Below are 12603 nucleotides of genomic sequence, written 5' to 3'. Positions count from 1 at the left end.
GGAAAAGGGGATGCAAGCAAGAGGCCAGATCAGGACACAAGAAGAATGGAAACACGATTTTAACTTTGCACAGAGTATTAAGGCCTGTCCTCAACAAGTTCTCCAACACTGTCTGATTCAGAGAAGTCGGCCTGAGCCCCAGCTCTGATAATGTTTCCTTACTGCACTGAGCTATGCATGCAAACAAGCATCAAAGTGATGCGATAAGGGCTGATGAAATGCTGAAGATTGCTTCAGTAATAGCAAAACAAAGGCTAAGAGAAACTGTTACCTCTGCCTTTTCCCTCCCTCTCTCCACACCATTCCTCCAGAACCAGAAGATTTTCTTACATCTACTTAACCAAAAAAATGAATAGGAGAAGAATTCTAGTGGTACAGTACTGGAGTAGTTTTTACTTACAGGGTTGTCTTCCTCACAGTCTTTCCACTCCTGGTAAAGATCCCTCATGTCTACTAATCGATTCTCCAGCTTTTCCAGTGACCAAATCTGTTTGCCTTTCCCTTTCCTTCTCACCTGAATAGCAGGCTCGCTGAGAATTGCACCTCTCTGAGAAACAATTAAAGAGAGATTAATGCAGATCCTATGTCACAGCAATGAAAAATAGTTTACAAATGACAGAAAAACTGACAAAAAACACCTCTGCAAAGTTTGGACTGTTCTTTTTAATACAGCTTAATGATTTGAGTTCAAGCATGACAGCTTGAATCTTTCTGTCACAGTACATTCACCTTCAGTCTAACTGCCATGTCTCATCCCAGCCACAGGCAGTAGTTACAGTGGATGGTCACCTTAGGTAAGTGTTACAAATAGGAATATTCAGGCATTTCACAAATATCCCCAAGTTACATCAGCCTGAAGTTCTAGCTAAGGCAATTTCAACTCCTGAAAACACCTTATGGAGGGGGAATGCATCAGAAGGCTTTGCTAATGTCCTGTTTCTGGACATGCCAGAAGACTGCAAGAAAAACCAGCAAACAAGAGAAATTTCTAAAGCAACTCAGAACAATTCTGATCTTGGGTTAAAATACAGCTACTGCACTGATGATGATGCCTTTACTATCACTAAAATTTTGAGCTGGCCTCAAGAGTAGAAAGGATAAGACAGCTTAGGTAGCCAGCCTGCAACAGAGAACTCTGGGTTCGGTTCCCTCCTTTCAAAATGTTTAAGACATCTGGAAGGAATCATCCAAATCCTCTCAGCTCCAGCTCCTCCCTGTACAACAGGGATGTCAGCAATTTCTCACCTCAGCACCACGATGCAAAGGCAAATGCCTATAAGGTGACAGCAAACACATTTGGTAGATGGATTCTACATAGATTTTATCACCATGATGGATTTTATCACCTAAATTGCATGGACTTTGTCACTCTTAAACAGAAGGAAATGTGAACTTCAACATCAATGCAAACTATCTAGATCATTAGTTAGAATAAGATGAATACGAATTCCAAGGAGCAAACTACATGAACAATGTTTTAGTTCCATTATGGCCACATTACCTTACTGTTGGCATTAAGGCTTGAAGCAGGGATCTGGAGGGTGACTTTATACTCTGTCCTCTTGTCCAATTCTTCTCCAATAAAATTGGCTTCTCTCACATACAAATTGGCTTTAACAATTTGCTCTCGCAGCTTTCTCAGGCTGTGGGTCAACATTTCTTCTCTAGAAGGCAATTTGTTGCAGAGAAAGACAGAAGAAAATGGCATTTAGATATTGAAACTGACTGCAAAGCACAGGATCACTTGGCAGGGAAAAAGTCAATACTCAGCCTTTTAACACAAGAATTAGGCAAATTAAATGGCATTTCTTCTTGGAAAAAAAAAAAGTCATCCGTATGAATTTAGTAGTGTGGACATCAGCATACTGCCAGCTTTGGAGACTTCTCCAATTATCTGCTGAATAGTCAGTACTTACATGGCTTATTCCAGAGCTTTCCCAGCACAGATGTGGACGTTCCATTTTACAGAGGGAGATTTGTTCAGACATCATGACCCACTTGCTCACTGGCCTCCCTGGCAAATGTATCAGAGCACCAACTATGTAGTGCAGGAATCCAGCACCACAAAATATTCTAGACAGACAGCTAAGACCTCGTTGGACTGCCTCAGGTGCTTTGCATTTCAAAAGATGCTCCTTAAATCAGATCTGTGTTTCCTCATTACATCTTTTACCATGCTTATTGTTTTAGGGAAAGATTCATTTTCCTCCTGCAGCTGCACCATTTGTCAGTAATGCTGGCAAAGATCACAGAGAGGAAGAAGATAATACACTCAGTGCAACTGTCTATGAAGAGGTAGAGGCCTGTGGCTCCTCTGTGATTGTTACACAGCTCTTGCAATCCTCTGGATCTAAATTCTTTGTATCACCCTTCTACTCCCTTTTCTTTCTGCAACCTTCTGGCTGCCAGAACCTGCCCAGGTCAGACAGTTGGATACAAGTTAGGAGGAAGAACAACCTTCCAGCAGCTGTCACGAATTTACAAAAGAAGAGACTCATATTTAATGCTGGTACAGTTTCTCCTTAACAACAAAGCAGACATTCTTACTTTAAAATCTTTCCAGCATTACTGATCTGATTGTGCTTCAACTAATATTTTCACTCTGTCCCCCCCAGTCATCTGCAGGAGTCTTCTCAGAAAGCCGACAGAGGTGTGCAACACAATTTAAACCTTGCAAAATTCACTGGCACCAAGGAACTTGAAATGAACAATCCTGCCAGTCAGATTTTATTACCCACCTCTCCTCTGCCCATTGCCGTAAACGCTGTTGAGCACTGGGAGAATGAAAGGAGAACCTGTCCATGCTGCGGAAGTGCTGCTTCTCTGGTGACAGTCGCCTTCGTAACTGTTCCAGCTCATGCTCATACATAAGTCTCTGCCGTTCAAGTGCTGATCTCTTCTCCTCTTCGTGCTGCTGCTCCAGGCTTTGCAAGATGGACTGCATAGGATCTAGGTAGACGTTGAAAAATAAAGAAGCTAGAACTTCTGGGGTGGAATATCTAGTAAGCATATACTATATATCGAATATCTAGTAAGCACGAAATTAAACTGAGGGAGTCAAGTAATGACTATGTGGTAGAGTGGGGACTTGGAAATATGAGCTCTGTCACAGGTTCTGTACAGATGTTCTGCACTGCCTTGGGCAAGGCACAAATTACCATGCCTTCATACTTTGCTTCATATATACAGACCTACAGATATCCATGCCAGGGGCTGCAGTGGCCAGTGAGATCAAATGTGAAGAATGCTTACTAGACAGTAAACATAGAACTACATCGCATAAAAGGAGGAAGAGATTGCATTTGTTTGTGAGGCATATTTAAAAAATGCTGCTGAACTGTGGAGCAAAAAAAAGACAAACAGAAGAATGGGTGAATGATTTAAGAGAGTTTGGAAAAGATCAGTCTTAACAAAACTACTTCTGTCCCAAAATAATGCCAATCTGGGGCAGCTATGTAAGACCACAAGAACTAAAGAACATAATTGCAGAGACAGAAATCACTACAGTTAATGCCAGAGTGAGACATAACACACGAAAAATAAACAGCAAAGCAAAAACATTCTGATTTGAGGCTGCAGTTCCACCAGCATTCCAGTTTCAGCTTTTTCCTCAACAAGAGCTGCCAAACAAAATATTTTGTGGTGGTGTTTTTCCCCTCCAGGGCAAAAATGGCTGCAATGAGTCATTCACAAGAAAAGTTTTCCAGTAGGATGCTACAAGGGAAAAAGCTGGTGCTAAACATTGCCTGAAAATATAACCTCATATTCACAGGCTTGAGTCTGAAGGGACCCCAAAGATCATCTAATTCCAACCTCCCTGCAACAGGCAGGGTTGCCAACCACTTAATCAGGCACCAGATGAGGTTGCTCAGGGCCCCATCCAAGATGAAACACCTCCAGGAAAGGGGCATCCATCCCTGTGCATATTTCTAATAACTTCTGTTGCTTCTTACCATTACTACCAAGGGCCTTCATAGTAACTTCCATCTGGGCATATTCATAGCTGAAGTTAATCTCACTGGACACTTCACTGGAATTGTCTCCATCTACATCCAGCTGCTCAACACTATTACTGCACTTCATAGAGTTGTCTCGCTCCTCATCCTCATGATCCGGTTTCTTTTTCTTCTTTGGCAAATTCAGCCTGTAGAAATAGGGAGAAAATCTTAAACTAACACATGGTCATCTTTGAGACAAAAGGTTGCTTAAAAAACACATTTAAATTAAGCAGGTTACCCAAATCAGTAGATTTTTCCCTTTTGAAATCTGTTGATCTTGTCTGTTGATTAGAAGCATGATTTTCCTCAGAGTAAATAAGGGACTTCAAGGAAAAGTAATTGACATTATGCTCTGATAGTGCAGAGCACCTGAAACCACTGATCACATAGCTTCTATAACTACTGTTTTTTCCCACACCAAAATAATTTACAGGAAACAAAGAATAGAGATAAATGTTCTTAAATATATATTAGTCTTATTATATTCTTGAGAATTACAAAATATAAAATACGAAAAACAAATAAAAATATATAAAAATATAAATATAAAAAACAAATATATAAATAAAATAGAGGCAAGTATAAAAGAAAACAATTATGTTTCAGATTGTCATTTAAATGTCCTGATTTTTAAGGTAATTCAGACAAGCCACCGAGGGTCTCACACATACAGTCCTACACAGAAAACTTCTGCCAGTGTTCCTGTCTGACACAGGAAGGTCTGAGGTATGGCTAGAGCTGGAATTCCAGGGAACAGAGAACACAGTGACCTTGTATAGACTGATATCACCGTATAACACAGGTCTGAAATTGATGCAAAATCCAAAGGGCAAACTATTCAAATCAAACATTGGGTGTGATACCTTCCTCTGTAGCCTGCATGCTCCATTCATATTTTTACTTATACCGTGAAGTGAAAAAGTAAGCTGGTTCAAACTTGCAATTAATTTAATTTCCTTCTTACCTGAAAAAGTGGTTGTTTCCCCATAGTATTCTGTCTCCATGATGCAGCTGGATAGGACCCGTAACAGCAGAACCATTCACAAAAGTCCTGTGAAAAGATGAAAGGCTAAAGTAAAATCATGACAAAACCACAATAGGAAGTATTTTCTCATTCTGGTACTGCTTGCTTTAATGTAGCTTGTTAAAGCAGGAAAACAGGTTTGTGGATTACAACCTACTACAATCCTATGGCAGGGACACCCCCAACCAGCCTAGGTTGCCCAAAGCCCTGTCCAGCCTGGCCTTGGGCACTGCAGGGATGGGGCACTCACAGATTCTCTGGACAGCCTCTGCCAGGGCCTCAACACCTTCATTGTGAAGAATTTCTTTCCTATATCTAAAGAAACTTCACTCATCTGCCCTGTGTCTTCTTTTGATTGTTTAAGCTCTGCAGAATTCACTACTTTTGGATAGATATTACATCTATGTCCGGAGACATTGCCTTAAAGATGACAAAGCAGGAAACAAATGTCACTGGAAATTAATACTTCTCTCACTGCTTTGAAATACAGACATATCTTTGAATAAGCCTTAGGAGAACTTTGGTACATAAACAGTTCAAAGACAATAAGCAAATTAGAGAAACTGCCTCTATTTCAGAGCCAGATTAAGCCCCAAAATAGGATCTCTCAAAATAGGATAACAAATTTGAAGGGAATCTCAGGATGTCACCTCGTGCCATCTCACAGCAGGATCAAATATGAACCAGGATAGAAGTGAAATTCTTGAGTTTTGTGACTCTTGCAATAAATTACTGGAGGTGCTGACACTGCATGTCATTTTGTGATCAGTTTGAATATACCACCTGCTTTTCAAGTACTGCTACTTAATCAAATAAAGCAACAAATGCTTCAGCTGCTCTTTGCATACCAACAGATTTCCTAGAAAATTAATTCAAATTTTGATAGAGTTAAATCTACACAGCTGCAAATCAGTGTGTATCTACTTGCTGAAAGCATAAGCAATTCACACATCCTCTCTTTGAAAACTTAAATTATAAATGCCATCAGTGAAAGAAATCTCTTCAGAATGAAATATGTGAACTGACAGAAGAGTAGATAACAACTCAAACAAAACCTCAAGCAAAATACAAGAGACTTTCTTACTTCCTACCCACTGGAAGAGTGTGGTTTTTCAGTTATCTTTTTGCCCATTGATCATCAAGTACTAGATAAAACTACAATTGTTACACAGCTAGATCTGTGCCTTTACCTGGTGTTTTTTTGAGGTGTTAACATAACCTGTCCTTCTGGGGTGATGTCTATAATGCAGTGTTCAGGAAGAATTCCCATTCCACATAGCTGGATATCTTGAGAGTTGTCTGATCCTATTAATGTGTGCTCCTAGGAAAATTAATTCAGATGTTAGCAATGGGTTGCAAAGTTTCATCAGTGCTACACTAACATAGTGTACAGCCATTTTCCTTCTGGCTACAACTTCAAAATTAACTTCCAAAATCTGAAAGCTGTTCAATACTTCCTGCAAAGGGAAAAAGGGGAATGAAGCATTGCACACAAATCCTCACTATTTTTTACAGCAACAAGAAGGGAGCACACAGGAAATTTCACAGCTAACAGTTACATTCAAATATGAAGAAGTTTCTACAATTAAACCGTAGAATTCAGTGCCTCAGGATGTTGTGGAAGCCAAAAGAATAAAGGAGTTCAAAGAGGAATTAAGGCAGGTTCACAGTGGTTAGACCCAGGGCTATTACACAGGTTCCATTTAGATCATCCTCTGGCTTAGTCAATCCCTGAAGTATTGAGGGACAAGGAACTTGGCCGAGGAAGAAGCACTCTGCATGTGCTCCAGTTCATCTATTTCTTTTTGAGGCATCTCTAGGCATCTGTAAGCAACTGCTGAGGAGTAGACGCAATAGATAAGTGAGGTGAAGCTCTTCTTTGGAGCTTTTATAAGAAAGAACACATCAAAGAGAACGTCAGTAAGATGCCTAAGAAGTCTTCAGTGAGTTCTTGTTATGTGTTCTCAACAAACACCACAGAGGTTGGCTCTGCTTCAATAATGGTCAGTGCTGAGGCTGATTTAGCAGCCTGAGTCACACTCTGGATATCTACAGGCAAAGCACCTTCAGTTTTTCTCCCAAAATCTCAGCTCAGCTGTTTTGTCTTTTTTTTTTTTTTTTTTTAAAGCATAGAACACAACGGAAAAGTTTTCCTTTGCTCTCACTGAGACACCACAGAGCAATAATATGACTGATAGAAAAGAGGATCACAGACAGCCTGAAACAAAACCACCTTCCAGCCCCATTGCTAATGTGTGGCTGCTTTGAGAGTTACACACACCACTTCAAAGAGAATGATTTAATGTGAAGCTTAAACTGCCAGAGTTTTTGTGCTGTCAGATTATTAGAATTTGTATTCTAATTGTGACTTTAAAAGAGCTGCCTCTCATTTCACCTCCTGCCTCCAGATCACATCTACGTGGTCAGCTCAAGTAGAACAAACTGCCCAGTAGTCATAGGGCAGAGTCCAAAAGCCACATCATACATTTCCTGTTTGACATCAGTAACAGGCACTGCACATCAGTGTAGAGAAGTGCATAGGCAGAACAGAACCTGATTTTCACTCCTGGTGAGCTGCGTGAAAAGGAATAAAAATACATCTGATAAGCTGAAATCAGAACTCAGAATTTTGATTACACATGGGGTAGCAAGCTGATTACTGATATGGTCAATCCTTATACAAATCATTTCTCTGGGTAAAATTGTGTGATGTTTGAAAAATGCAAGATAATTTATAAAAGAGAACACCTCAAAATTTCTTTAAATATGTAAATCTTCCCAGAGTTGGACTGAATGATCTGCATGAGTCCCTTCCAACTCGGGATATTCTATGACTCTACAAATACATATATATAAATATATACATATATATATATGAATTCTGTGATTCTGTGACATAAATACATGTATACATATATATAAATCCCAAACTCTCCTCTGTGACAGAGAACTACATTTGAAGTAAAAAGGTCACATTCATACTAAATGAAGCAGTGAATAGCACGGATTTGCTTCAGATATGCATTGTAATAATACTTGTACATCTGTGTCAATGGCATTAGAGTCCTACTTCTGTTAGAAAAAAAAAATAATACATCAATATTTATTTTTACCTTTAAATAATATACCAGGAGTTCATTGAGAGCTGGGTCTGCGTTCAAATTCACCAGGAAGCACTTATTATCCCCAACTTTTATTCCAGAAGACTGAAGCGATATGCCAAGGCTTTCCAACTGTTTCTGACGTTCCTGTAAGAGAGTTGCCATAAAAAAAACCCAGGCTGGTTGATGTCCAGTCCCTAGGAAACACATTCCTACCTGCCAAAACCAACAGGGCAAAACGAAGGGCGGCTCCTCCTGAAAAAGGCAGCTCTTTCTTCTGTGATAGATGAGATGCAAAAGCCTGAGCTGTATCCAACTTTACAGCAGGATGTCTGCAATTTCTCTGGCCCTTCTACCTCTGGACTCGGAGTGCTACGTGCTGTGGTCTCACACAGTTGCATCCTCTCAGTGCAAAATGACAACAGCTGAAGGCAGCACACTGCAGTACTGTAGGAGCTTCTCTGTGACCTCACTGAACAGCAAGCAGTACCACAAAGCCATCTCTTCAGCCCTTTATTTTCTTCTTTGAGCTAAAAGGCTCAAAGTTAAGTCAACACCCTGCCAAATCAAGTTCCACGTCTATCTTTTATTTCTTAGAAATCAAAACGACCAAAACCCGACAACCTTCTATTTAAGCTATGCAAATAACACTTCCTGCTGAACAAGAATAGTACCATTTTGGATGATGTTTTGTTCTTGTCAATGGACTTCATAGAATTCCACAACAAAGCATTACTGTGCAAAAAAAGTACATCTTTCAAAGGGAAGTGGTAGGGTGAAGGCTAAAGCAGGGAAATAGGAACATTAAGCGTTTCTGTCTTAAAGAGAAAACAAAACAGAAAGGGATTCTTCTACAGAAAAGAAAAAGAGATGAATACTGAGAATTGATCCAAGGATCATATAGAAACTGAAAGTGAAATGAAACTCCCTATCCACAACAGCAAACAAAATTAAAAAAACAAAAACATGGGAGGCTCCTCAGGGAATTATGAAATGGAATCAAAAATGGAAGAATGAAATAAGTAAAAAATATGAGACTCACAACAGCTTTATCTGTGCCACTGAGACTTAATAAAAAATATTTAGAAGAGATTATATAGGAATAGTGGAGGGGAGTTCATTATGACTCTGAACTTTACTTATGAGTTTGCACTGCATTAAAAAAATTGCCATGCCATAGCATCCAGTATAATTCTCTGTTCAACATCAGAGCTTTAACTGCTCTAACCAAGATTAAAATTGCAAAGAATGGCAAGCACAACTCCCTCTTCATTTTCTCTACCCTGTCTTCCTACACACCATGAAACCAACAGCGTCCTTGAAAGGAAAATTCATCTGCGTTTGTGATGAGAGAGCAAAACAAAGAACAGAGGAAAACTGAAATGTGATGTCAAAGCTTTCTTTTCTATCACCGGTGCCAGGCTCTGATGTTTACATCATTCCAAATCATCTACAGTTACAGATAAAGAAAAGAGACCTTGCCCATGGTCTAAAACTCAAAGGGTTCACATAAAGAAAATGAGCCAGTTTCCATTAACTTTTGATCAATACCTACTGTTGAGTAACTGAAGAATGTAAAATACATCAGAAGTATGTGAGATACTCTGTGAAGATGTGAAAAAATTGCCTTGTGTTTAAGGCTTCGAACCCTTATTGTCCCTCCAGCTCTATCAAGTTCCTCTTCAGCAGTTCTTATTCTTCATGAGGAATGATCCTTCTCAAGGATTTACAATTATCTCTACATTCTACCACTGAAATTTGTCAGGCAGATGGTAGTGGAGGCTGGCTAGGAATAAAACCACATGACAAACCATAATATAAATGTCTTTAGCCTTGGGCTCGTGTAAGCCTGAGGATGATGTGAGAAGGTTCCTTCTACTGGCTTTCATATGGCACAGCCCTCCCTGTTTCATATGAAAAGCCCTCCACTGCACAAACACTGGTCCTCATCCTTCCTCAGAACAAACCTCACTTCCTCTACAGCTGCAAGGCTCAGAGCAGGTTGAGAATTCAGATGAAGAAGAACACCAAAGCAAGTAGCTGTGTGCAGACATCAAGGCAGATTTATTCTGCAGCGTTGATCTCATTATTTTGATCAACCTCCTTGCATACTCGGGATTTCTACACCTACAAATTGCTGCGTAAAATGAGATCAGAATTATTATTATTATTGAATTTCACCCTTATACAGAGGGTGCTCCATGGTATGATTTTGCTCTGAAAGACAGGAAGCTCTCTTATTTGAAAGAATATTTCTTACAATGGATCTTTAAAACTCAAGTCAAAGCCTATTCTGATCATGCCACCTACAAAAAGGGCTTTGTATTGGAGGCTCAATTTTCTTACAAGCTATTCATCACCTTTCAATAGTTCTCCCCCTTCAGTGTTCCCCACTGCAAATATATACATCAGCATTTGTGTGGTAAGAATTGGAAGTGTCATGCAATAATCCTGGTGTCCTGCACAATTTTTCAGCATAGCTATCATCTTCAATTATGTTCTGAGGCATTAAAACATAGGGGTGTAAGAGGCATTAAAACAAACAGGAATTCAAACATTCTATTTTTTAATACTCCAAATGCTCTTTGCCTTCGGTATTAAGGCACTCCGTATATAACCTTGCATTTAACATTCTCAATGCTCCATCCTTCGTGAGAAACAGCAATTTTGCTGTCTGAAGAACACAAAATCCCTATAATCCTCTCATCCGTGGATTTTTTTTTTCCCCAAACAACCTCTTAATTTGCATAGAATGACAATTTATTATTGTCATTCTAGAATAGTAATCTGGGAGACAGCCAGCTATCATAGGATTTAAATGAAGTTTTTCTACAAGGGCAGTAAGCTTGACCTACTTACCCATAACCGCAAGAGATTCACACAAACAAAGGAAGCAAACCTATTGTTTATAAGCATTACAGACACGGAAAAAGAAAAGCCAGCAAACCTGTGCTATCTCTTCAGTTTTTCTTAACTTTTCTTCCCAGGTCACAGTCATTTCCTGGATCAACTTTTCTGACTCCTCCAATCGTTCTTTTAATTCTGGCGATTTCATAGCCTGCAGAAATAAAAGCAAAAGGGAACAAGAAAGCTTATTGTGCTTTGTTTTTTTCACATCACTCTCACATAGATGGGGCAAAAAGGAAACATATCATTACTCATCTCACAATGCATACTCGATCAGTAAGTAAAGGGTTGTTTTAAATACATATTGCATGCAAATGCAGAATCCATCAAAAAGTTAGTTTAATTAGCTTCAAATACAGATGCTGAAGGGAAGTTTATAAACTTTAATGCAAACCAATTACACAATACTGGCAAATTTGCATAAAGATATTCAGACACAAGCTAATCTCATTTCTGTACCAATGTGAGCTTCCAGAAAGAATCACATCTGAAACAATCTGTCTCCTGCCTACTGCAGATCTGGGTAAGCGCAACCTCTAAATCGTAGCTAACATCTCAGTCCCTTGAACAGCCATGCCACCACAATATTTTTATTGTCTGTTTTGATATAACCTGATTTGGGATGCATGATTTTTTTCTTTCCATTGGAAAAAAATTCAGATGTTCCTATACATGCATTTTCCAAAGCTGATACAAAAGAGGGCAAAGTTTTTACACTACACATTCACCTCTGCCAGTCTCAGTACTGGCATATTCTTTCTGCACTATCCTGAGCAGGAATCCTACGGGCTTCCTAACATCACTATTTCACCACAACAATATGAAACTGTTTGGATAGTAGGTATTTATGCAATGCCCATCAACCTATCATTCTTCATTAATTCCAACAAGAAAAGATCAAAATGAGTGCATGAAAAAAGAAAAGGGGAAAAGAGGATAACATCTTATTCTTCAGGGGAAAAAAAAAAAAAGTCAACTGCCAAGTTCTGTTCTGCCATGGCTCCTTAGGAAACAAAAAGGACAGTGAATTAAAAAAGAAGAAAAAAAACTACTTATTGACCTCTATATTTAGAAATGAGCTTTGAAAATGTAACTCAACTATCATAATGAGGCAGTGCTTTTGTTCATTTTAAAAATGAACCATTATGCACCATTTCTGTAAGAACAATTTGATGGGCAACAAAAGAAACAAACTGAAAGGAGAACAAGAACATGTGCTTTTTGACCTTTACTGTGCAGCCTCTTGATAGCAAACTAAACAGTTTTTTCCATGCCCTTTGTCAATGCTGCTCAAATGACAAGTGGGGTGGGATCTGAATACTTAGCAATGGAAATATTTATTACTTCATATTTAGGAAACACTGCTTCATTGTTTTGGACAACTGCCATTATTTTGGCATTAGTGCTCACAGATGAAACAAATAGGGAGTACTTGAGCTTCTCAAGAGTCCGTCGTTCATATTTTAGGGGAAATCTTAAATATTTAACATGAGATACGTTGAAGAAACCAATGCTCACTTACTGGATGCTTTGCACATTCATTAGCTCAAATGGAACAATTCAAAATTCATTA

The 12603-nt window shown here is 39.1% G+C and overlaps 1 protein-coding gene across 2 annotated transcripts in view; it reads right to left on the bottom strand.

Moving 5' to 3' along the window:
* The window catches only part of KIF13B (kinesin family member 13B), a 120781-nt gene that overhangs the window by 45787 nt on the left and 62391 nt on the right, over window positions 1-12603 (bottom strand). For both annotated transcript variants that reach the window (XM_052690865.1, XM_052690874.1), the window contains exons 12-19: window positions 11071-11181; window positions 8136-8270; window positions 6213-6343; window positions 4963-5049; window positions 3954-4144; window positions 2739-2949; window positions 1502-1664; window positions 401-547 (exon numbers count right to left, since the gene is read on the bottom strand). In XM_052690865.1, coding sequence (XP_052546825.1) covers window positions 401-547; window positions 1502-1664; window positions 2739-2949; window positions 3954-4144; window positions 4963-5049; window positions 6213-6343; window positions 8136-8270; window positions 11071-11181 — 1176 coding nt within the window. The remainder of the gene's footprint in view (window positions 1-400; window positions 548-1501; window positions 1665-2738; window positions 2950-3953; window positions 4145-4962; window positions 5050-6212; window positions 6344-8135; window positions 8271-11070; window positions 11182-12603) is intronic.

This window comes from Tympanuchus pallidicinctus, unplaced genomic scaffold (genome assembly GCF_026119805.1).
Source record: "Tympanuchus pallidicinctus isolate F22 unplaced genomic scaffold, pur_lepc_1.0 scaffold1, whole genome shotgun sequence".
Taxonomy (NCBI): Eukaryota; Metazoa; Chordata; class Aves; order Galliformes; family Phasianidae; genus Tympanuchus; species Tympanuchus pallidicinctus.
This window is presented reverse-complemented; position numbering and strand designations above follow the sequence as displayed.